Source organism: Ostrinia nubilalis, chromosome 8, assembly GCF_963855985.1.
Source record: "Ostrinia nubilalis chromosome 8, ilOstNubi1.1, whole genome shotgun sequence".
NCBI lineage: Eukaryota > Metazoa > Arthropoda > Insecta > Lepidoptera > Crambidae > Ostrinia > Ostrinia nubilalis.
Window position 1 is genome coordinate 3365922 of NC_087095.1, and position 27265 is coordinate 3393186.

Consider the following 27265-nt stretch of genomic DNA (forward strand, 5'->3'; position numbering starts at 1 on the left):
GTAATAACGAATTTTGTATTTAATTTCATTGGACGGAACGGATATAAGCAATTTAATTCAGTTCAACCAAATAATAATTCCAAATCACTTATCTAAAAAAAAAACTTCATAAATGTACTTCAATTTATTGATTGCTGCAATAGATAAGAGCCACTGTGAATGAAATATTATTGAGGAAAATCACTGGCTGATTAACTGTGTTTTCGTACCTACTGACTGTCTACATAGAAATAAACGTGATACCCACTGTTTGTATTGGCATATACACTACGCAGGAAATGGAGCGAACAAAAGCGCGAATACGCACACCGAAGTATGGGCGACACACGGCGAAACGAAGTGAAATGCATGTTTACACTGTCTCGACCAATTTCGCGCATAGTGTAATTGCGCCATACACATAAGTAGGTACATTATGTGACAGACATGTTCAGATCAGAAGGGCTCCAAACAAAGTAAAACTGGCGCATCTCCCCATATGTAAATGACTAAGCGAAGGGTTCTTTTGTCCCTTTTTGACGTGTGTCATACAACTCTTTGTCCCTTTTTCTTGTGTGTCTGTCTGAGCTTTCTTTTTATGCGACGTACTTAAACTTCGGCAACACAAAACAAATGTTTACAGTCACAATAACCAACAAGAGTATTTTGGCCACCTGCCAGAGATTCATAAATTCCCCAAACAATAACTATTGTAGGGCATTCATAATCATACTAATTCACATGTTGAACACTAAACAACGCTTTTTGTATGGCACTAGGTTTGGGGCATCTATGTTATTTTCTTTCGTCGTAGACAATGAAATGGTTATGTCAACGTGAAATTGTGAACTCTGTCAGTTTATAATATAACGCGTTAGATTGTAAACTAACAGTGGGTTAGGTTAGGTTAGATTGTAATTTAACTACGTCAGATTATAATCTGACGGAATTCACAATTTTACGGTGACAGTTACAAATGTTCATGTTCTTCATACTATATTCCTTTGCGGAATTTGAATCCAAAACCGCTATCTTTCGTCGTAGCACGACGTAGCTAAACGATTAAGATATTTAACCAAAATCGAATGTTTTCTTTGTACCGACACAGATTTTCCGAACTACTGACACAGACAGGTATTCTTCTACATTACTTTAGCTTTGAAACCGTGACCTATAAATAAGAGCCATTGTGTATGCATTTTACAGTATTTCTTTGATGTCAGCGAATTACTCCGTAGCTATACGATTGTCACAGAAAAAGATCGGGGACAAAAACAACAATAACAACCATTCACTTTGATCGTTTTGATGGAAATTCTGGCACTCTTTTTGTCAAGTTGTGGGAGGGAATGCGGAACTCTCAAGTTTTTCTTTAAAGAGGGACAGTGATCTGGTTATAGAAAAGACAAAAACTTTGACGGCCTCTGTTAGACAGTTGACTTGTGAAAGTGCGTCGGTAAGTGGATTTTTCTGTATTTTTGAAAGCCAAATCAACCTAATTGGTTGCTAACGTAGTTTGATAAGTCTAGACCTATCTGGTCTACCATTATTTGTGTAGAACACTGTTTTTCAACCTGTGGGTCGCGACCCCCTGGGGTCCGAAATCTAATTATGCAAATGCATAAATGTTGTATAGATTGAAGAATTCGGTCCCTACAACATCTTTGTAAAAGGTATGAAAAAAAAAGCGAACGGTCGGGGGGTCGCAAAAATTTTTTTCATACTAAGGGGGTCGCGTCATGAAAAAGGTTGAAAAACACTGGTGTAGAAAAATAAAATTGTAGAAAAAAGACAGCGCCGCTTCACTTTCCCGCCTAGAAGTTGATAAACTAATTGTCGACCAATAAAAATCGATATCATCTATAATGCCTATCCTTTTATTTAGCCAGGAAAATACACTGCATTCCCTCCCTCTCACGGAGCAGGTAGTGGGTTATTTAGGTTTCTTTCTGCCAAAAGGGCAAATCCACTCGTGCTACCCTTCCCGTTCCATCCCCGTTGACAGGCTGCAAAGTTTTAGTAATTCTAGTTCCCTAGAAAAACCGATCCTGCGCTGCCCGCATCCAACTGCTTCCCGCGACATTGACCAGATCATCGGTCCACCTAAGCTAAGCTGCTCTTGGGATGGTATTCCATATAAAATAAAAGCGAAAGGTCACTAACCGACTCACTCATCACGAAATCTCAAAAACTACAAGTGCTAGGAGTCTCAAATTTTGCATGGGGGTTCCTTTGGAATGTAGGTATTCAATAAGACGGGATTATGCAAAATTCAATCCCTAAGGGGGTAAAACGGGGGTTGGAAGTTTCCACACGCACGAAGTCGCACGCGGCCGCTAGTTGCATATAAATATCCTTGGACATTTTACACTGCGCCTCTAGTCCCAAACTAAGCAAAGCTTGTACTATGGGTACTAGACAACGGATATAAACATACTTAAATACTTTTTTTGTATATACATACTTATTATACATAGAAAACACCCAGTCCAATATAAACAAATATGTTCATGCACACAAATGTTTGTACTGTGCGGGAATCGAAACCGCTACCTCTGGAATAGTAGTCCGTTTCGAACCACTACACCAAACGGCCGATATATAAAATTAAATATTAGCTCACCAGCCAGGTCGATGATCTCCTCTTGCGAGGCGGTGTTGAGCGCTTGCTCGTACTCGTCGCCGAGGTCGATGGAAATCTGCTCCTCCGCGTCTCGCAACTTTTCCGGGACGGGCGGCGGTATCCACTGCAATTTATATTATTATCATTTAAATTTTATTGCATCGTTCTCGAGTGGCGACCACGAGCTGAAAGACGTAGAGTTAGCAGGTCACCTACTAAAGTACGGCCAACGAGAAACGATACAAAAGGTCGATTCGACTTTCGAATTGACAATCTATTCTGTCTCTTCCCATCTTGTGTATTTGTCGTAATGTCTCGTTCTCCCGCCAAAATAATAATATGTCAAAGTCAAACCCTTAGGCTGGGTTGCACCATCTTACTTTAACTTTGACAAACGTCAAAAATCTGTCAAATTCCATACAAAAAGCACCGGTTATCGTCATAGTTACCGTTAAAGATAGGTAGTGCAACCCACCCCTACTATTCCAAATGACATGACATTGGGTTTGTTTACATTTGGTATCGCTTCTCGTTGGCCGTACTTTAGGTAGACCGACGATCTGGTACAGGTCGCAGGAAGAACCTGGATCGGCAGCGCAGGACCGTTCATTGTGGAAAACCTTGGGGGAGGCTTTTGTCCAGTAGTAGGCGTCATTTGGCTGAAATGAACAATTGCACAATAAACATACAAAAGGTGGACTTAATGCTAAGAGCATTCTCAGACAGTCAAATTTAGGTCATGCAGAAAGCTGTGAGTTTGAGCAGGTTAAATAGGAATGTCTCAAAATGAAAACAAGCATATCAATTATTTATTTCATCATCATCCAGTCATTTAGTCTCCACTACAGGAGTTAGACCCTCTCCAATTTACCAATTTACCAGAAGCAAATGGAGGATTCGACCGCCACTCCCCACACGGGTTAGGGAGGTTTATTTCATTATTTCATTACATTAAATCGTACGAATGGCGTGAAATTCGCCTTACGCCCCTGAGACATTATCTAATCCCATTATTATTGCCCATAGTTATTGTAATTCTATCGATGTTGAACTTGGAAGGTGTGAGAATCGAAACCGTCTCTGATTGCGACTACGCCAAATCAAACAGCAAGATTCCAGTGATTAATATTTAAGACTGTTTCTACAGCCCCTGTGCTGTGGTAAAACTTTTTACTAGGTACATATTTTATTCATTTATTTGATTTTCAACAAACTCAACAAATATCAAAGCAAAATAGTATCATCATTTATCAATAATTCAATATCTTCAATGATAATCTAATTAATCATTTGTCTAGACAAGTAATTAACTCACACAACTATACAAATACATCAATTCACTCACCTTCTTCCCCCGAATGACACCAGGTACATAAGGTTTGACCTCGGGCCGGTCTGGTGTCTCTAGGGCCTGTTTGTTGATGTGTTCTATTAACTTCTTACGGTTTAATGGACCCGTGGGGTCCTTTTCACACTGATAGTTGTTCCTCTGGTTCGGTGGGAGAAAATTGTCCTGAAAAACATAAGAAGAAAATTTTGATAATCATATTCTTATAAGAACAGTATTCTGATTTAAGTTGATGATTAAAAACCACTTCACAGGGCAAATGAGAAAAAGATAAGAAAAATTTCCTACTGCATTTGATTGGTGATGTCATTTTAAGTGATTCTGTCTAAATAACAACATTAAATATTTTATTATTCTATCATAATGACAGTAACAAGATAATAACCAGCATTAAGACACTTTTTGTAAACATAATTGATTTATTAGGTATGTATTGCCTATTTTGTTGTCATTTATTCATTCCGAACAAAACAACTGCATCAGCATCATCATCAGTTTGCAAATTCATTTGCAATTTTACATTCCTCATGAATAAATCAATTGACATTAAAAGAAAGATATTTCTGATAATTTGATAAATGAAGTAAATTGAACAGTTTTATCAGTAGCAAACATTAACTATCTACTTTATTAATAACGATAAACTTGCACCAAAGCTGATAATATCAAGGACTATATCAACTTCAATAATGCTAAACAACATAAAAACAATTTTGAAATCTGTAATAAGGAAAAATATGTTGCAGTTATTATTTTTAACTGTCTGAGTCACTAAGGACAGTAATATAATAATTATATGTGCTCATTTGTATTAATAAATACATTTTCTTTAACATTGGAAATAAATGAATAGTTGTATTGTTTACACAAAAATAATTTGCAATGATTAAGACAGACATTAAATAATAGACAGTCAAACTATTTGATGAGCATTAACACTATATTACCTTTGGTTTCAAGTAAGCATATTTTTTTAGAATAATTAATATGACAGCTTGATGAAGACAACTTTAATATTTACACATTATGTAGACAACTAAGGCTATAAATGGGTTTATAAATTTCTCATCATCTAACCAAATGCAAATGCTGACCTCTTACTTAGCATCAAGTTTTATTAAAGAACAACTTATGTAAATTAAGCGTATTCAGTACAGTTGTGTGCGGTTATTGGTGCATTAAAGTGAAATATGTACTAAAAACTACTTAGGAAAGTTAAGTGTACATTATGTTTGCAATTAATTATGTGCAAATACCTATTTCATAATTTGGTTAATAGCTCACAGTTGTTGCTTTACTTACATAATATTATTTGGGTCAAAATATTGTTGTAATTGGACACAGTGAAATTTTGACAAAAGCATTAAGTTTAGTAACATAACAGCATTTTGTAGTACACAATTAATTGTTACATAAATAGTTTTGACATATTAAAATACTAGGCTAAATAAGAGTTTATCTACAACAAGCAAAAGGTTAAATTTAATGGAGTAAGTAGCTAACTTTATGGCATTAAATGAAAACAGTGTAGGTCCTACATAGATGAAAAGATGATATTTTCCGGCTCACAGCCTGACTGCACTGATCATCAGTGCTGACAGAATCGAAACGGACGGGAATAGTGAAGCAAGACTGTCCAAGCAAATGCTATTTTATTCACTTTCGGAAATAAGCCAGCATCAAAATGTGATTTTGAGTCCCACTTAGTAGCCAGCTATGAAATGGTCCAGGGGCATAATGAATATGTCAACGTTTACAATAAATGGCTTTACTATTCCATCCTTATTATTCTTAAGAGCCATACTTCTGAGTGCACGTAAAATAATTATTTTACCACACCAGCAAGGTCTCGCCATTGTAGCAATACAACACATGCTTGCGACCTTCAGCCTATTCATCGCTGGCTGGCAATTTAACAGATGACTACAACGTAATGTATGAAGGCTCTTACGTGATAATTTGAATCTCATGACTGTGCTATTTGATTGACTTGTTTATTTGAAGCAACTCTAGTCTTATAAGATGATATGTGTAAATGCATTTAAATCAATATTTGCATTAGATTCTTATGAGTTTCAGAAAATATAAACAGGAAAACAAAAAACTTTGATGGATATTCATAAAAAAACTTAAGGAAAAAGGCCAGGATTTCTAAGAATATTGAAGAGGAAATTTCTAATTTAATAGTTTTATCATGTCTTCAAGTTTCCCTACATTACAAGATTGTAAATCTCATAACCTCAATCATATAACTTCTTGATTACTTACCTATTTGATTGTTAGGTATTTTGTCTGTCAATTTGAGAAACTTTTCCAATATTAAGGTGCTTCAAGCTTAGGTTATGAGAATTTCTAGACAAGCAAAGAAAGAGTCAACTTACGTCTGGGTCTACTTCTTTGGCCAACATTGTGAGTTCCTCTTGCGTGAGTTTCGACAGGAGTTCGTCCACATCCACCTCGTCATAGGAGGAGAGCTCCCGCCCAAACAGCTTGGCCGGTGTCGTCATGGTAGTCGTCTTTGTAGTAGACGACTTCTGCAAAACGAAACACCGCACTCAGAGATCGATCTTGATTTTGACACTTGGTGGAAACTTTTGGCGTTTTGGATCACAATTTTCAGTCTTTAGGTGAATTAGGTATTAGTTTAATCTTACACTGGGTTACTTTAAAAACACAAGGGATTATTGCAAGTTCCAAAGAAATCAGATTACAAGATTACGGATTTTGACAACCAAGTTTCGGCGTTCACCACACCCACATTTTTAATTGATCGACCGATTTATTACGTCACAACAACTGCAATGGTAACTTTCTGTAATTATTTAACACCGGATTTGTTTAATCAAAACTGAAACCAGTTTTTCTTACACGAGAAACTTTAGCAAGTTGTATTCCAACACACGACCGTAAATTGCAGCGCCACGAACGCCCCCTACGAATGACAGTTCCAAACTAAACAATAAATGGAAAGAGTAGGACAGAGGTATACGATTACCATAAAAGGTGTAAAAGAGATAGCCATAGTTAGAGAGGGGACCGATGAGTCGGCCGACGGCTGCCGACGGTAACTTGAGGGTCATACCGGTTTCTTAGCGAGGCAAAAGATAAATATTATTTTCTAGCATGACAACAGAACACAGAACAAATACATTGAAACAAAGTTGGAAAATACAATCACGTAAATTTAGATTTCCGTACACACAATTTTGAGACAATGTCCAGTTGTAAGGTAACTTCCTTTTTTATGGTTTCTTCCCAAACCGGAAGTGATAGACTGGACTCCCAAACCCAATCGCAGACGCAGTTACAAAGTTCCAAAAATGTTCATCTATAAATATTCAGTCTTCTTAATTAATTTTCTTGTACGGTTATAATAACATTAAGATGTCTTACTAAGAAGACCACTACATTAACGCAGTGAGACTAACGCCATACATAATTTAATCAATAACTTACGTATTATGAATCCTGGTTTTCCCAGGTTACCTATCTGGCTACTAAGTTTACTGAACTTACACATTCCTAACTACCCTACGAAACATGCCATTACTATTAAATTGTAAACAATGACAAAATGGTGTCATTTTCCTCGGTCAGACTGCAGTGGCTCTATAAAAGGATGATTACGCAATAGATATCATGCCTCGCCTACCTAATGGTTGCTGTTATTGAACCCGTGACCTTTTTAATAATAGCGAGCATTGTGTGGCACCGCACCGTTACTATTCTGATAGTTGACCGCTTACTTAATACAATTCTTACTAGGTACGAAGTAGCTATAAATATTACAAAACCTGTGTGTAGAAAGGCAATGACTAAGTAATGATATTATTTATCAATGAAATGGGTAGGTATGTAGGTACGTACGTGTCTAAATACACTAACTACTTAATGTGGTTTCCCAGTAGCGTGTTCTGTGTTTGGTGGTAAATAAGTATCGTAGGTATTTTGACACAAAGCATACCTACAGTTACAAAACTCGATACAAGTTGTTGGGTTAAGGTCTTGTGGCGACACGCCCACTACAAACTAGTGACCAACAGATGGCGCTGTCACTACTTCACTATGGCACACTCCGTCGCTCATACAAACCTGCATCGCGGTGACGGAGTTTTATATCCTGCCAAGTATATATAGACAAACCAAGATGGTGTAAATTGGACCTTGGTCCCCGAGCACAACACCCGCTCGGAAGGAAGCACTAACATCTAGCTTCCTTATTGTGGATGAACAATGAACATCATATCCCACATTGGTGACCCCGACGTGATGTGAGACGCAACTTCCATCACCACCATCTTCGGCATCAGCCTCCGCCATCCTCACCATCTCCGCCACTCCGTCATCAGCTCCAGTCTTCAACAAGCCAGCATCCAGCCTTCAGGGACCATCGCAGATCGCAACCGACCTTCCTGGTTCCTCGGCAGCAAGCAACCGTCACTTCACTGGTCACGGGTACAGCTCTGGCCCAGCTCCACGCCCGACCATCGAAGACGCCTCCGCTCACTATCCCGACTCACCGTGGATAGAGCACCGCAACCTGCTCGTCTCGACTCACCGCAGATTTGAGCACACTGGCACTTTACGCTCATCACGCACAGACTGCTGAGCTCATCCTGACGTCATCCACCTCCGGTTCTTCCGGGGGGAGTGGTGTGGCGACACGCCCACTACAAACTAGTGACCAACAGATGGCGCTGTCACTACTTCACTATGGCACACTCCGTCGCTCATACAAACCTGCATCGCGGTGACGGAGTTTTATATCCTGCCAAGTATATATAGACAAACCAAGATGGTGTAAATTGGACCTTGGTCCCCGAGCACAACACCCGCTCGGAAGGAAGCACTAACATCTAGCTTCCTTATTGTGGATGAACATCATATCCCACAGGTCTTAACCGTCACGTTTGTGAAATAGAAAGGGCAGCATTGCTGATTCTATTTCAATATCTCCTTAACCTTATGAATTGTTGAACCTAACATATTTTATGTCAATTTGAAGTTATACTTATGTATTTTTATCCGCCTCTCTGTATTCCAGTTACATAGTAGGACCACGTGTCTCAGATTCAGAGAGTTAGATTCCCAGTCGGGGAATCTTATCGGCTTAAATAATAGTGTAGGGCTTTCTTGGTTTGCTTGGTGGCTAAGCCAAGCTAGCTACCACCATATTACCTGAGTTTCAGAAGATAAAACTAAGCTTAGTTCCTCGACTGTACTTACTTGATCCCAGGTAAAGTTCGCTACCAAAATTGATAAATCATATTTCTATTATGGGACTGGAGATGAGGTGAACTCAGTAACTCACCTCCAGAAAGATTATTTAACAAAGGTAGAGCACTCAAAGGTGATCCTTTAAATAAAAGATGAAAATAACTAGAACTTAGACTTCAACATCACCTGTACAAACTAAACCATGTGATTATGATAAGGCTGTTGCATGTTTAGAAAACATACACTAAAACAATAGATGGCACAGAACAAGTTACAAAAAGCACAACAATTAACACGATCTGTACACAGATTTCAGAATCATGTTCGTAAAGGAGAAAGTAATGTATGTTACTATCTATTGTTTGAGAAATAATTGTGGAATCTTTCATGGGAGATCTTCTAAATGGAGCTATTCATTTCTTAATTGTCTGTTTCAATGATATCCTCAATTAACTTAATGAAGATCTACAAATAAACCAATTAATTATGATTTGGACATGACGTAGAAGACAAGTCTTCCCTAAATAAGTGAGCGTCTATAAATAGATATTTCTTATTTCCGAAAAAGCGATCGGACCGACTACTTACCTAGTTTGGAACTGCAACTAGGTACTTTAAGTGTTAAATCTTTCATCAAATCAGCATTCAAACTAGGTAGTAAAGTAATTTTTAGAGTGTCTGTCGCATATTAAAGTATTCATAATTCAAATTCAACAAGAAACATGTGACTGATAGGAGTCACAAGCTGATAATAGGAACGATTAAACCACTGATGTTATCGTACCGTTAGTGATTGATTCAAATCGATAAACAGTTGTTCCTGTTGATGACACGGCTGCACTCGGCCGACCGCTGGCCGATCGCCAGTCGGCTATAATTGGTGGTCGCTAAATCAGATACAAGCGGTATTATTAGCTGACCACTCGGCCACTGGCCTTCCTCACAATGCAATTCCGGTAAAAAGTTATCGGTATCACTGCAAGCGCACTTGGACTTGACCTCGCATAGATTTTTTGGAATCGGTCAAGAACCTCTTTCTTGCCAACCTAAACTTATTGAAGTCTGGCCGAATTATGAAAAAAAACTGCGATTTTGTCATTTTGATGGCTTCATTCATTTTGGTTTTGTGTTTGTCAGGGTAATGGCGAATTTTTACTAAAGCCATGTCTTTGCCATACGGCCCACCTCAAGCCGTCTCACCCTTAATCCGAGGGGTGAGGTTCGCTTTGCTTCTGGCTGGCATAATATATGCCCAGGGGAAGCAAAGACTGTACAACTCCATGGAAGCTTCTTACCGGGAAGAAGAAGCCCGAAAGAAGGTCATTCGCGACAAGCAGATGGCTATCTTGAAAGCGAAAATCGCTGCCGAGGAGAAAGAGGCAGTGCGGTTGTTGGAGACTGGAAAATTGTTCGATACAGGTGTGAAATTGTTTGTAACGATTGCTCTGTAATGACTGTACTGGTACTGTTATCGTAGTTGACCTAGTAGCTCAATTTAAATGTACCTACAATGTAGTAACTTGTTCGATAAGAAAGTAGTGCAGCCAAATAAATAATTTAGGTACGTTTTTTAAGTCAGTATCGTACCTAGGTACTTGATTAGTAATTAAACTAGACCAACAACCAAGTCAGCCAACGAGCACGAAGTTTTTAGCTCTACGATCGAGAGTTTGTTCATATTTCTTCAGTTGAGATTATCATAGTAATAACAGTCATCATCGTCTTTCAAACTTTGTCACGCTTATTGATTGTTTGATATTATCCTAACCACATATTGTTCGAGCATTCTATTTTATTTACATTATATTTAAGTAATTTGTCTTATAAGTAAAATCTTTGCAGGACCCGGTGGAGGTGGTGGTGGTGGAAGTGGTGGTTCTGGCTGCTAGAAATTGATGCTTACTCCAATGATATTACTATTACAATATTTAATTTAATTAGGAAAAATTTGAAATGTAAAATTTTCAGCAAATTAAACCAAACGTAAAAAACAATAGTTGTAAGTTATTTATTTCCTAAAATTATCTTTGTATAAATAAGTATTTCTGTTTGTTACGAGTACAAATATACACAGAGTAGATAACTTTCCCTGCAGGTAGTTTGAAAGTAGTACAATGCAAGAGAAGCGAATTTTCTCCATTCCCAGTGACATTAACGCGCTCTCATGGTGTTTGACGAGTCAACAAATGAATGACACTCAAAGCAAAATAATGTGCAATAACTTACACACGGCATGGTTCAAAGTTCCGGTTTTAAGTTATAAAATGACCATGATGGCCCATTCAAAGTCAAAAATGATTGCGTTGCGGTAAACGAAACGTAGGTATAAGTAGATACTTAATGTTTTTCTCCACGACGTTGGGAGTTCCGATTTATGATATTAGTTACATAAATCGGAACTCCCAACGTATAACGTATTTAGTAAAATATGAACTACCTATTTTACTAAATAGCAGCTATTTTCTAAAATAACATCCTATATTATTATGGCTTGAATGTTAAAATTACTTTCTACAACAGCCCTTCCACAGAGCACGTAAAGCCCTTCAAATTAAAGATAACGTTATATTCCGGTAATTATCTACCGATATTACCGGTATCACTACAACTCTACAAAATATTTTGAAACAATTAACTGAAAAATATTGGCTTGATTTGAATTTTTTCTGGTACTGGTGGTTGAGAAATAACTAATTTTCTTATCGGCTTTATGCGGTTTCGCTTAGAACTTTTACAATGACCGAAATACTAATTCGTTGCGTATCTCGTCTCGTCAATCAAGTTGCAAAGCAATCTCGCTTTCTACAGAGACAGAGTTTTACGTATTTCAAACGCGTCCTTTGTAGAAACTTCAAAAGCGTACAAACAAAACGTGAAAGTCCAACAGAAACTGATGTAACATACCTACCACGTTTAAGGGAAATGGCAACTTTTCTAACAAATAAAGCCAAACATTAATCAACTGGGGTTTGTTGACTAAGTACACCAATTCTTTCTTGCCCAGATATACAGGGTGTCCCAAAAACAATGGATAACCCTGTAACCATCGATAGGCCTTGCCACGGTCTCCCTAACGTCCAATTTTGACCCCAGTAAAAATATCACCGTTTTCAAGATTTTTAAGTTTTTGTGCATTTTTAGAAAATTGCCACCTGCGATTACTTTTTCTCATGCCATTTCTACAAATGAGGATACATTTCAATCTAGTTTTTTTCCTTATCACAAGGGATAGTTGGGCTATCAAAAGAAAATATTAAAGTTCAACAAACTAGTTTAAAAGTATGAAAATTTTAAGAAATTGCAGAGAAGAAGGAAAAATTAATTCATTGTCTTGCACTTTTGATCAGCCATCGTGTAAAAAAAATGTAGGAAGACCATCGTGCCCATTACCTTAAAAACTTCCTTGGTTAATTGAGATTTTAGAAAGGTATCACAAGCCTATGTGTTCTGTAATATTTTTATCTTATGGCTACTTGAATAGCAACTAGTATGAAAACTGCAAAAATGAGTTTTTCTCGTAATAGTTAAACTAGGACTGCATAGTGGCATTAAATACAAATGGATAATTTTTAGCGTAGGAATTTTAATATAGCAACATTTAATCATCATCATCATCATCATTTCAGCCATAGGACGTCCACTGCTGAACATAGGCCTGTACCCCAATGATTTTCATAATGACCGCTTGGTAGCGGCCTGCATCCAGCACCTTCCTGCTTACCTTTATGAGGTCGTCGGTCCACTTTGTAGGTGGACGTCCTACGATGCACTTTCCGGTACGTAGCCTCCACTTGAACCCTGTTGCCCCATTGGCCGTCCGTTCTGCGTTTTTGTGATTACTTAATTTTTGTTTTAAACCTTATAAATGTGCCTATAGACAGATACCCGTGATAATACACGGCTCGGAAACGTGGATTTTTTGGACAGCGTGCTATGGAAGGGGCTATGCTCGGGTTTCTTTACGAAATCGTATCAAAAATTAGGAGATCCGTAAACGACCTAAAGTCGCTGACATACCTCGACGGATCAGCAAGCTGAAGTGGCAATGGGCAGGGCACAGTAGTTTGCAGAACTGAGGCAGCAGGGTTAAAGTGGAGTCTACGTACCGGAAAGCGCATCGTAGGACGTCCACCTACAAAGTGGACCGACGACCTCATAAAGGTAAGCAGGAAGGTGCTGGATGCAGGCCGCTACCAAGCGGTCATTATGAAAATCATTGGGGTACAGACCTATGTTCAGCAGTGGACGTTCTATGGCTGAAATGATGATGATGATGATGATGATTAAATGTTGCTTTATTAAAATTCCTACGCTAAAAATTATCCATTTGTATTTAATGCCACTATGCAGTCCTACTTTAACTATTACGAGAAAAACTCATTTTTGCAGTTTTCATCCCAGTTGCTATTCAAGTAGCCATAAGATAAAAATAATACAGAATAAATAGGCTTGTGATACCTTTTTAGAATCTCAATTAACCAAGGAAGTTTTTAAGGTAATGGGCACGATGGTCTTCCTACATTTTTTTTACACGATGGCTGATCAAAAGTGCAAGACAATGAATTAAATTTTCCTTCTTCTCTGCAATTTCTTAAAATTTTCATACTTTTAAACTAGTTTGTTGAACTTTAATCTTTTCTTTTGATAGCCCAACTATCCCTTGTGATAAGGAAAAAAACTAGATTGAAAAGTTTCCTCATTTGTAGAAATGGTATGAAAAAAAGTAATCGCAGATGGCAATTTTCTAAAAATGCACAAAAACTTGAAAATCTTGAAAACGGTGATATTTTTACTGGGGTCAAAACTGGATGTTAGGGAGACCATGGCGAGGCCTACCGATGGTTACAGGGTTATCCATTGTTTTTGGGACACCCTGTATTAATTTGTAATGGATAGGTACTGCATTTAACTTCCTCTGTGATTTAGTAATAAGACCACAGAGGTCTGGTACAAATCCAGAGGTCTCGGATTCGTTTCCCAACGGGAAAATATTTTTTTGCTCGGTTTGGTTGGTAAGTAGGTCTTGTTAGTAAAGTGAGATGCTGGTCAAGAGCTTTTCAAGTTACGAAGGAATAAGATAAAAAAATGGGCCGATTTTTAACACGTTTAATGACTTTACTTACCTACTAATGACGTAAACAAACACTAACAAAACGGGTAAATACTTAAGTGTTAATTTATTCAATGCTTTAAAAATAGGTAGGGTAAATCGACCAGTTACTGGCCACTTAAGCCTCTTGGCCACTTCAAAGCTTTACGGTTTCTTAGTGCGATAACATATTAATAAAAAACAGACATCAAATTGACCAGGAAATCTTACTTTTTAACCTTATGGCTTTATGAAGTACAATTAAACACTTTTTGAATGTATATTTTTATTTAATTCTAAAACATACGAATATTCCTAGTTATTGGCCATGAAATTCTGTAACTGGCCATATGCATGCTAGTTACTGGCCACAGAAAAAAATAATATATTACAGCTAAAGAAATCAATATATGAAAAACACAACGTTATCTAAAACTATATGAGTTCAGTCGTGAAACAATATAATTTACTCATAGACAAAGTAAATATTTCAAACCTAGGAGCTATGGTTTCAATATGTCTCAAATAAACAAATAAAAACAAAACTATCTAATCAAACCCTTGTTTTTTGGCTTCTTTATAGACAGCAGCAAATAAATAATCCACTTCATCATCAGATGAATCAGTGTTATCATTATAAATGACACAAAAAGGAATCGTCGTCCTGTTCTGGTACATACACTCTATGAGCAATTGGAATACAATTCAAATGATACTTTTCTTGGCATTGATTACATTCTACGATATAATTCTCTTTTTGATAGGGCACAAGCAAAAATCTCTACGAGATCGAATCAGAAATGAGGAGATCCGTAAACGAACTAAAGTCGCTGACATAGCAGACAATGGGCAGGGCATATAGTACGCAGAACTGATGGCCGATGGGGCAGCAAGGTTCTGGAGTGGAGGCCACGTACCGGAAAGCGCAGCGTAAGACGTCAATCCACAAGGTGGACCGATGACCTTATGAAGGTAGCGGGAAGGCGCTGGATGCCGGCCGCCACTAACCGGCCATTGTGGAAATCATTGGGGGAGGCCTATGTTCAGCAGTGGACGTCCTATGGCTGAAATGATGATACGGAAGTAAGCGCAAACGGTAGTCTTTCTATTTGGCGTTTGTCCTGCCTTTTGGGCGAATTCAGTGTTTTTTGGTACTTCTTGACACATTGAAAATATTTGCTGCTTGTCGAATGGATCCTTCCTTGTTTTTTATAAACTTCAAGGCCTTGTTAAGATCTTCTTGAGAATACTTTCGTCGCTTTGATGCAATCTTGTTTATTTAATGGATGTCTGTGAAACAAAAAATGGTTAGTTTAGTTATTGACACTTTGCTTTTAGTTACTGGCCACCTATGCCAGTAACTGAAATTTATGGATAGAAATAAATGATTTCTAGCCAGTAGATACTAAACTTTATAAACATTACAAATACGATGTATTTCCGCAGAAATTCGATGAGCATAGAATAATTTAGTTATTGGCCGGTCTGGCCAATAAACAAAAATAAATACAAATTGTCATTCAGTTACTGGCCACCCTTCAAAACTGAGGTTTTATTAGATTAACTCTAAATAAGGTAAACGGCTACTAGTTCGTGATAGTACGTAAGTTCGTAAGTTTTTTTTCTAGCTCAAATAATAAGCAAATGGAATATTATTTATAAAAATTCTTCATTACTACAAAAACTCTATTATTTAAGCTATCTAAAAAACCAAGTACCAACATTGTGGCGCCAAAAATGAGAGCAATACGAAGCTTCAAACTCTCAGAGACCCAAAAACAGCCGTGCGGCTTGCAAAGGTTGCTCTCACCGTAAGGTTAGCGCTCCAACTTCTTAAGCTTATAAAAAGGCGAAGGAACGTCCATTTAAATAAAACTTGTAATAGTGGTTTCATGTGTTCCTTGACAATTGATTTGGCTTAGAAAAAAGTTATATGAAAACGTAGAATTCCTTTAAAATTGCGATTAATTGACTCACGAAATAGCGTACATATTATTTTTCGGGTGTCCCCTATTTCGTGACACTACCGATTCAAGGATATTATGGATAACATTTTGATGCTTGGTTTTTAAATAATTATTTATAATAATTTAAACGTAAGTTATGAAACAAATAATTCATTTATTTAAGTTTCTCATGACCTAAATTCGGTATATGTTTCGTTCACTAGAATTTATATGACACGAGTTTGAAGTTCACATATATGACCAATTTTAAGATAAATTAGCATAAGTAGTACCAGCATAATTTTAGTTTTATTTCGATTTGTTTTATTTATATTTGTTTATTTGTATTGTATATGGGATAGATAATAGTTAATTGACACATTTTGACAATAATCCATGAATTTTAGTTGGGGAATTTGGAATAATCAGTATCACGAAACAAGGAACCGTATTATTGTTACTTTTTTCCAAGTTCGTGATATATAAATGTATGGTGTTAGGTACTTTTATGACACACACCATCAAAGAAATCGACATATTTTTTAGTTTTTAATACTTACCTACCTAAGAAATTAATTAATTACTTACTTTTTATTATGAGTCATTGGCGTATCTGGGGTTATTTTCAGGGGGGGGGGGCTACCCTCACTTGAAACAGCTCCAGGGGTGGGATTATGAGGAGGGGGGGGGGGTTACAAATCAAAATTTTATGAGTACGAAGGGCCTAAGTCCCCCCCACATTTCTAATGGTTAATATAAATATTTTCATATATCGCTACAAATAAGAAATCTAAATTTTATGGGTACGATGGGGGGGGGGGGGTTAAGTTCCCCCCCCCCCTACATTTCTAATGGTTATATAAATATTTTCACATATTGTTAGAATTAACAAATCAAAATATTATACTAGACTCACATTATTTCTTATCAATATTTCAGGTAGGTAAGTAATATCGTCAATTTCACATAATTATTTTATTCTAAATTTTTATTATCGTTTTTAAATTTATTAAACCCTTAATCATTATTAAAATATCCTAACTGTGTGCATAAAACCTTATCCCGAAATAGGGGACATGAGTTCACGAACTTAGAAACAGAGCAAAATTTTGTCACGAAACAGGATCCAAACAAGAGGTCCACAGAACAATTAATATAAAAAAAAGTTCAAACTATATAACTATAAATTATGTATTAACTTACTGTCAAAAGACCAAAGTTTAGCATACCAAAACTTTCATACTGATATCATGCTTGGTTATTTTTAAATAAAATGTTAAAGTCGTAAGAGCCTTAATATACCGAAGTAGGGGGCACTTACCTTATGCTACTGTAATATTGAAACTTACCGTTTAAAATACACAATAGCACTGCAAACCACTGCAAAACACTGAAAACTACTCCATATTAATATTTTTGAAATAAATCCGTCCGTTAACAAATACATTACATAAATACTTCTCCGAGGGCGTCCGGGTACCAACTGTCAAAGAAATGCCGTTAGAATTGGCACTATGGTCCATAACGGGAAAAAAATGAACTAAAATGAAACCTGATTAATAAAGCAGTTCTTTATAAAAAATACAGATGGCCCGACCTGCCCCGTTTCTTATTTTGTGCCGATAAAGTGCAGTATGGCCAATAATTGACGTTGGCCAATAACTGGGTAGTTTACCTACCTACTACCACTAATAATTCATCTAATTACACATAAACATTCGCCTCTTGTAAATTAACAAATATTTTACCCATTCGAAGCGCTATCTTATACTTTCCTGTTACTTTACTTAACCCTTAACTGGTATCGTAAATTGGACATACGTAACTGGTATCGTGGGGGCCGCGCGGCCCCCATACTGTTTGCTTCTAGCAAGCATTTTTTACCTATATACTTGAATAAATGCTCATAAATGATATATATCAAGCTTGTTCTATGTAATCATTTAGTTTATATTGTATTAAATCTTCTTAAAGATAAAGATAAAGATAAAGATATTTATTTACATAAACATGTGTGAAAACATATTACAAAGCAACATGATTTGGTCTTACAGTTTTAACAGGTGATAGGTACAACATGTTTTACCAAGATATTGGCATGTAAATGATATGTCAAGTAAGAATGTCAATAATACATTAAAATTCATAATAACAATAGGTACATCTGATAATTGATAATAAAAGTAAAATTAAAATTAAAATTAGTCAAATTTTGTCACTCAAGAAGTCTTGTACAGTATAATAGGCCTTGTCAATTAGAAAATGTTTAAGTTTCTTTTTAAACATAACATTATGTAATTGTTTCAAGTTTTCTGGGATTTTATTATATATTTTTGGTGCCATACAGATAATACTTTTATTTAATAATGTGGTTTTGGCCAAATGTAAGCAAAGACGGTCCCCACCGCGGCGATTACGTACAATTACATCAGACATTCGAGGAAATAGATGGGGATTGCTTTTAACAAATAAGGCTGTTTCAATGATGTACAGAGACGGAAGTGTCAGAATCTTATGCTTAACAAACATTGGTTTACAGCTATCAGTGATTTGAAGTCCAAACATAGCGCGTAGGCATCGTTTTTGAATTTTAAATATTATTTCCTTGTTGGTCGAGTTACCCCAAAAAATTATGCCGTATCTTAAATGAGATTCGACTAACCCGTAGTAAGCAGTAAGCAGCGCATCCGTGTTAACTACAGTAGACAATCTATGAAGTGCATAAGCTAACGTACTAATTTTCTTACATAGTTCATCAGTATGATTTTTCCAATTCAATTTCTTGTCAATTTGTACACCTAAAAAACGGATAGAATCTACCTGACTGACTGTATGGTCTTGGTATGATACTATGATATCAGAATGGGTTTCTAGTCTTTGATTAAAGTGCATTATATGCGTTTTGTCAATATTAATTTTCAAGTTATTATTATTTAACCATGCAATTATAGATTTCAAAGATTCATTAATGTCAAATTGATAGGAATTTATGTCATTACAATTAATAGTCACGGTACTGTCGTCAGCAAATAATGTCATTGGTTGATATGTCACAGAGGGTAGATCATTAATATATATTATAAATAATAAAGGTCCTAAAACGCTACCTTGCGGTACTCCGTACTTTATGATGCGCTCTTATGAATATATTTCCTCGTTTTTTGTTTTTACATTAAGTTTGCATATTTCAGTTTTTTGATATCTGTTTTCAAGATAAGAACTTATTAAGTCCAAAACGTTACCTCTGATACCATAGGCTTCAAGCTTGCTTGTCAGAATATTATGATCTACATAGTCAAATGCCTGTGTCATGTCACAAAACAGAGCACATACTGGCCTTGTCTTATCGACCTGATTAATGACGTTTTTATAAAAATCAAAAATAGCCATATTAATAGTTTTTTTTTGTCGAAAACCTTTTTGTTCTGCGCATAATATGGATTTTTTCTCTAAATAGTTATTTAGTTCATTGTACAAATATTTTTCAAAAATTTTGGAGAATATGGATATAAGTGCAATAGGTCGGTAAAATTCCATAAGTTCTTTATTGTTTTTTTTAAATAACGGTTTCACAATAGTCACTTTGAGGTCACTTGGGAAAATTCCTTCCTGAATACTAAGGTTAATAATAAAGCATAAGTGGTGGCATATATCTTCATTAACGGCTTTAATTATTTTTGTGGCAATGCCATCATAACCCACACTGTTAGTTCCCTTTAAACCTTGAATAATTTTAAAAATTTGTATTGGGAGACAAGGTGCCATGAACATAGAGTTTGGTTGATGGTCAATATTACTAGTTATGTTTTTACCATATCCTTGTAGAGGTTTAACTTTGTCAATGAAGTAATCATTGAACGCCTCAGCCATTTGCTTAGGGTCAGTTATATAATTATTGTCTACTTTAATTTTTGCAATACATTGTTTAGGCACGTTCAGTTTAGCACTGTTTATAATTTGTCAATATAATTTTTTTAAACAGTTTGGTATATTTTTTGTAATTGTTTTTATTTGCTTCGGTTGGTTTTAATCTAAGTTTCCAAAGAAGTCCTCTTTTTTTTTTACTACATAATTTAAGTCCGCGAGATATCCATCTTGGTCTACTATTTACGTATATGGTTATTTTTTTAAATGGAAAACAAAGAGAGTAAAAAAGCTTGAAGTCTTCCATGAAATTACGATATGCTAGAGTGGGGTCTTTACATTTATACATATCAGAGAAAGACATACTTTTTATGCAGTTTTTAAATTTTTGTATGTTTTCTACGCTATAGTCCCGTATTGTTTTGCGCCAGTATTTTAATTTGATTATTTTTTTAACAGGTATTTTGATTATTTGTGCAGTATGATCAGATAAGCCAAGTTCTAACACCTCATTCTTACAGGATTTTTTATAATTGTGTGCGAAATTATCTATACATGAATTGCTAGGCAATCTAGTTGGTTGTTTAATAGCTAGCTTAAAATTATAATTCAACAGTAAACATTGTAAAGGACATTGGGAACTTTAATATGAGAAAATGCCCCATGGCGGACAAAGATGAAACGTATTTTATTTCAAAGCTTTATACTTGTAGGTATATTCACTTAAAGCGCTATGTTGTGAGATATGGGAATTCTGAGATATGACGAGTCTAAGTTGAAAATATTTGTCAAAAAATATTGTAAAATGATTTGATATTTTTACATGTTATGTTGTTTATCATTGCAGAGTAACCAATAAAAGTAAATAAAATAATATAAATAAATAAAAAATATAAATAAAATAATATAAATAAATAAAATATTATAAATACTTAAATTAATATTAGACAACATCTCATATATTACTTCAACCCAAAATAAGTAGCTAAGGCATTTGTGTTATGGAAATCGGGAACGACGAACCACAACACACCCAAACCAGAGATAATGTGAAAAGATCGTTTTCTATATTGTCCCGGCCGGGAATCGAACCCGGGACCTCAGGATTGGCCCGGCACACCTTGAAAACCGGTGTGTGCGCCTCTCCGCCACGGAGGTCGTCAAAAATGATACCTAAATGTAAAATAAAATAAAATATTAAAACTTCATTTTCTCAATATTCCCATATAAGAGAGAAAAAAAAAATGCACGGAAATTCATTGGATATTAGTATGTATCATCTGTGATAGGTTTCGTTTGTGTCCGCTACTTTTCGAAAAGTGGGGCAAAAAGTTCCCAATGTCATTTAATGTTATATTATTATTCTTCAAAATGTCAATATTAAAATCACCAGCTATAATTACATTATTACATTTTAGCTTTGAAACATAAATTAAAACTTTTTCTAATTTATTAAAAAATATGTTCAAATTTCTTGAGTCAGGGACTCGATAAAGGCAAACAACAATTATTTTATAATCGATTAGCTCAATAGCACAACATTCAAATACATTTATTAAAGATATTTTTTTTACTTCTAAAAGTTCTCTCCATTTATGTTCTTTTCTAATAAGAATGCATGCTCCGCCTCGTTTACTGTTGCTTCTACTGAAACAATCAGCTAAACTGTAGTCCGTGATGTGCAGCAAAGATTCTTGTCCCGCCATTATAAAATGTTCGGTTATGCAGAGTACATCTACACAAATATGCCTGTCTAAGAGCTCTTCCAGGTTTATTCTAAGGTAATCCGATTTATTAAGTAATCCTGCTATGTTTTGATGGAGAATGTGCACGAACTTAGTGTCGAAAAAATAATGACTCAGTTTCGGTTGGTATTACTTCGTCTTCAGATCGTTCAGTATTCGAGTTATGATAATATTCAATATCACTAATAAGTTTTTGGAGATTTTCAAATATGATTTGCATACCATGGTGGTTGATAGTGCTGTAGTGCTTATGAAACATGCTGTAGTCATATTTAATTTCTTTATTGGAGTCAAGTATATAGGCATGCTCATGAGTAGTTACGTCTAGATGCAGGAGATTGTTAAAACCTTCAACTCTCCAATTAAACATGCTCTGTAGTGGCCCATATTTATAGGTTGGAAGACAAATAATAATATTTGTATGTTTTATTATCCTTAAAGTTTCTCGGATGTAATACACTATGGAGATATAGTCCTTTGTACTTTTGAAATCATCGCCACCAATCATAATTATGCAGTAGTCTTGCATTGTGAACTTTTCTAATTTTTTCTCAATTCCATATAATAATTGCTCAATATTACTATTTGGGGAGAGGTAATGACAAAGCTCTGAATAATTCTCTAGGTTGTTCTCTGCCATATTAAGTATTTTATTATGGTTATCGGTACTCAGTATGCATATCTTTTTTGGTGAATTAGTAGGCGTTGCATGTTTTTGTGGTCTCTGTGAATCCATTTTTTGTGTAATCTGGGTATCGCTGTCATGATTGTGTGGATTTATATTTGGTTCTATAGATGAATCAACTCTCTTTTTACTAGATGAAGTTTTCTTAGGCAATTTAGGCTTCAAGTGTCTTGTATTTATGCTTTCGTTATGTTGTTCCGTTTTTAATAAGTCAGCATTGCATTGTTTACTTACTTACTTATACACCGTGTTACTTTGCATTCTTGCCATATTCACAGAGATAAAAGTAGGTAACAATACCTATTATTTAAGATAAACAAGAGACTCCCATAAAGAAAGTACACTAAGATTTTAGTAAATTTGGTTTTTCAGTACAAATTGGAATAAACCAATTTTGTCTCGCACGTTCTACAGGTGCAAGTGGAATAAACCTAGTGGGCGTGGCCTAGTTCTTAATTTTATGGCTTTGGGTACCAGCCTTTTTATCCAGTCATAATAACTATTTTAAAATACTCTTCAGTTGATTACAAATTTTCCTTTCTACTTTACGGGCTTAGGACCGTCAAAAATACGTAATAATTAATAGGGTTTCAATTAATTTACAACATTGTACCCTATTTTTACAAATTAATAAATTAAGTATGAAATGAAACCACCTTATTCACAATTAATTATTTATTTATAAGTTCCTACTTACAAAGTTTACGTACTGCGAAGCAAGTGTTCAAAGTGTCCTCCTTTCTGATGAAGGCACAGTCTAGCACGGCGAAGCGTAGGTTTTTCGCTTTAGTTTTCGCAACACATAAACGTTTTGTCTCACAGTTTCACTAAAACAATCCTTTCGTGTAACGCGTTTACACTGTTTATCTCTTCTGCGCATACCAGTCGTTTCGAGTCACTCCAAAAATCCATTGGTGTCAGGTCCGAGGATCGTGGTGGCCAAGCTACTGGACCTCTCGTCCAATCCACTGTTCACCAAACGTATTATTCGCGCACTTGACGTCCTCATTGTGGGGGAGCACCATCCTGCTGGTAGTAGAGCATTTGGTGTAACGCTAAGGGTACGTCATCAAGCATTTCGTCTAAGACGTCTTGCAGACACTCCAAGCACCATTTTGATTAAATTATTCGTTGTTTGAATACACTTCAGTCATTTTTGTATTATTTATAACGTGATTTGTTTGATGGATTTCTCAGTTTTTTACAAGTGTCAAAAAGACATTTTAAAGACAATAGATTGCAATAGATATTTAAAAATACAATAAAAAGTAAAAAAGTCTCCATCGCCATCGCCAGCAAGTGATGTGCATGCGTTACGATAATTAGTGGTGTGTTTAACAGATTGTCGATAAAATAAAATACTCAAGATTAAAAAAAAATTTTTTCGGGCATTATTTTTTTACGGATTTGTGTTCAGTATCAGTAATATAGTAACCTCTGTAAATATGGCAAGAATGCAAAGTAACACCCTGTATACTTCAAGACATTACATAACAGTAACAACTTTTTACCTAATATTATTTTAACGTTACAAATATGTATGAAACCTACCGTTTAGAAAGTTATAACCAAAAATATTATTATTTTAATTAATCCATAATAATGTGAACTTAATAATAAATAACGTTTTAATGTAATATTAAATAAAAATAACATGTATTTTATAAAAATAAAAACATAAATATTATGTTGACAAACATTATCAGGTGCTGGTGAATTTTCAGACCACTTGTATTTATTTTTTCATAGTAGCCGGATTGACTAGGTCCTACAACATCTTCATTTTCACTCTCTGAAGAAAAAACTTGAAAATCAGAATCAATATCCTCATTATCGACCGAATATTGGTTATTGGGTCTTCACAATGACCTATAATTTTATTATCACTATATCCTTCTTCTGATATGCTACTAATCACTAATTTGGAATCAAAAACTTCGTTCTAGGTATATTCTATTGTTTTATCACTTATAAACCACCAATACTGCAAAAAAATAAAAAACAAATAAAAATTGCCATGAATAAAAAACTAACGTAACTGGTATTGTGGGGGCCGCGCGGACCCCAACACGCACATATCTTCGTCCTAGTGAATGATGCAGAGCTGAAATGCCTGCATCAGACGCGAGTAGCGCCGAAATGAGAATACAAAAAATTTTGGCTGCCCACGATACGTAGCTTCTTAGAAATCAAAGAAAACGTCATGCGTGGGGGCCGCGCGGCCCCCACGATACCAGTTAAGGGTTAAAAACGGAGTCGCTAGTGGTCATCGGATAGAACCACATCTATGCTAGGAGTCATCATCGTGTTACGCCTTGTTGACACGTTAATCATTTTCCTAGAGCTGGAAAAGTGGCCATCAAAGTACACTTACCTAAGCGTACCCTTAAACCTACTCGTAAAATAGAGATACGTTTGTCTCCCTCCCAGAAATAAAAGTTCATAATGTTACTTTCTGCAAATACGTAGGCTTGAACAAGTTGAAAAGCGCTTTCACACGTCCCAAAACTTTAAATTGGCTTTTGTTTTTCAGCTGCTTTTCCAGACTCCACTGTATTATTACTATCTGTGCTACTGCTCACTCACTTCTAAACTCTTTTTGTTTTTCATATACTTTTCAGCTTTGTGTTCTTTAATACCTACCGACCCACATCACCACCTTGGTACTTAAAACGGTATTTAATGACGTCATATTACCGGGTGTCACTACACGTACACGGTGTGGGTTCTCGACTGGAACAGCCAGACATTACCTTATGCTCCAAGCAGAAAAAAGGCGTGTGGGCGAGAGCATTGTACGATAACAGTACCTTACTGCAAAAGCGTACTCGAATCGCGATGCCTACAACAACCTTTGTATACTTAAGTAATTGTAATTAGTGGTGGTAAAATAACTACTGAGATTTAAAGAGTCGACAGTTCAGAATTTCTCGTCTACATGTGTCCTATAGTAGACTAAGGCTGAGTTGTACCGTCTAACTTTATCGGGGTGATTTTCGTGTGGAGTTTGACAGATTTTTGACGTTAGTTAAAGTTTTAGTTGCGGCTTTAAATGGGTTTACAGATTTTCAGATGTCAAATACTTATCTGCTTTTTAGTGACTAATTAGAACTTATTTATTTATTGCCCAGCCTATTTGAAACATGCAAATCGTACCTGGGTGAATATCCCAAACACGTTTTTTACGCGGCGGAGCTGAGAATCGATGGGAGAAATGTAACTAGAGCGATGATTTTTTTTCTGTATATAGTTTAAACAGCGTTACGTAGTATTACGAACGTCTTTTCGAAAATGAGGTTGTCTGGGAGACTAGATGTTGGATAGCGAGTGTCATATTTCAGGAAAAAGCGGTGAAGCCCGAAGCAGGAGGCCTCACCTGACTCTGGACCATCGCCAACGTCCATTCCATTCCAGTCTCTACCACCACCACCATGTCTTATTTTTTGGTTTATCGGCCAATAAACATGGTGGTATTTAAGGGAACTTTAGTACTAGCATTCCATCTGATTTTATAAGCTCAGTTGTGATTTCATTATCTCCTGGTACATACCTTGTTGTTTTTAATAGGGCATTCTAATCTCGCTCAAGCTAAAGTCTAGGATATCTTCGCTACAGTGTCGGAATAATCTCGATCTTCAGCCTAATTACTAGTAGTGCTTCTTAATCTCTCCTAGCAGCTTAGGCATTTACCAAAATGGTTCTGCTATCTTCCTTATTCATGTTGGTAGGTATATTCAATTTGGTCCTCGCAAATACATACTTTCGATGTATTACATAAAAAATTGTCTCTATAATACACTTTGTATCAGCGTGAGGTCTTGGATGGCTATTTATACATCGATACTAAGCAAAATCTTAAAAACAGATAAGAATAGTTCTGAAACAGCTAAAATTTCCCTAGTCTCGTAGGTTGCAATCTATTCTGCCACTCGAGCTGAAAATTCGTGGGGTTTTGGAGCTGGATTGGCACTGGTCGTGGCTTAGGCTTCATCAGTCAACATCTTTTGAGCATCTTTTATTCGGAATTCTTCTATTTCGGTGATCACTTCTTCTTCTTCCTCGGTCCCTCACTGATGAGGATCGCGACCGCAGATAGTGTTCCTCCATAGACTGCGGTCATAAGCTGTGTGGTGATCGGAGAATGCACATGTGATTAAATTGCCTGTTCGTCTAAAAATGATTACTACATTTTGATTTTTGCAGTACTATTAGGGTGCAGCTCAGTACGCTTTTACAGTTCTGGCATCTTTTGCTAGGCCTTCTCTCTCCATGAGGCTGGCTGGATTTAGTCCTCCGTTTCTTAATTGTACTACTTTCATTTAGCTCATTGTCGCTAGGTTTGCATAGTTTTCCGTTAAATTAGCCTGTCACAAACATGTAATGTGTTAGTTCAGTAGCTGGTATAGGTCTAGAAATATCTTCATACTTAATCTCCACTTCGCTTGGTCTTTAGCGAATAATTAGATGCGTAATTCTGAGTGTAGGATAGGTATGATACCATCATGAAAACTTGGCTAGCTTGGACCAACATTTTTACTTAGGGCTAGAGTTGGTTTCTGAGTTTGAGGGTCATGTATAAGGTATGATGTCTTTGTGATGAGTCTAGAATAACGGGGCTGTTGGCGGCTAGAGCCAGAAAGTTTGGGATTTGTTCTCTATGGAGGGATTTTGCCGTTATCACCATGCTTAGCAGGCTGGTTGGTAGTTCCAGTATGGTAGTATAATACCTGGAAAGATGCTGCAGCCCACCCTCCAGTATTTTAATTGCT

General features: G+C 36.1%; 2 protein-coding genes and 1 long non-coding RNA gene across 4 annotated transcripts in view; 2 read left to right on the forward strand and 1 right to left on the reverse strand.

The window, feature by feature from the left end:
- Positions 1-27265, forward strand: part of LOC135073755 (terpene synthase) — a 258865-nt gene that overhangs the window by 41080 nt on the left and 190520 nt on the right. The window lies entirely within an intron of this gene.
- LOC135073759 (tropomodulin-1) overlaps positions 1-27265 on the reverse strand; it is a 66552-nt gene that overhangs the window by 23239 nt on the left and 16048 nt on the right. Inside the window, exons 2-4 of the mRNA XM_063967932.1 lie at positions 6332-6484; positions 3948-4115; positions 2603-2726 (exon numbers count right to left, since the gene is read on the reverse strand). Of these exons, the coding sequence (XP_063824002.1) occupies positions 2603-2726; positions 3948-4115; positions 6332-6484 (445 nt within the window). The remainder of the gene's footprint in view (positions 1-2602; positions 2727-3947; positions 4116-6331; positions 6485-27265) is intronic.
- Positions 10029-11161, forward strand: LOC135074100 (uncharacterized). Its single transcript, XR_010257746.1, has 2 exons — positions 10029-10586; positions 11010-11161. It is a non-coding gene; the product is annotated as an uncharacterized LOC135074100 (long non-coding RNA).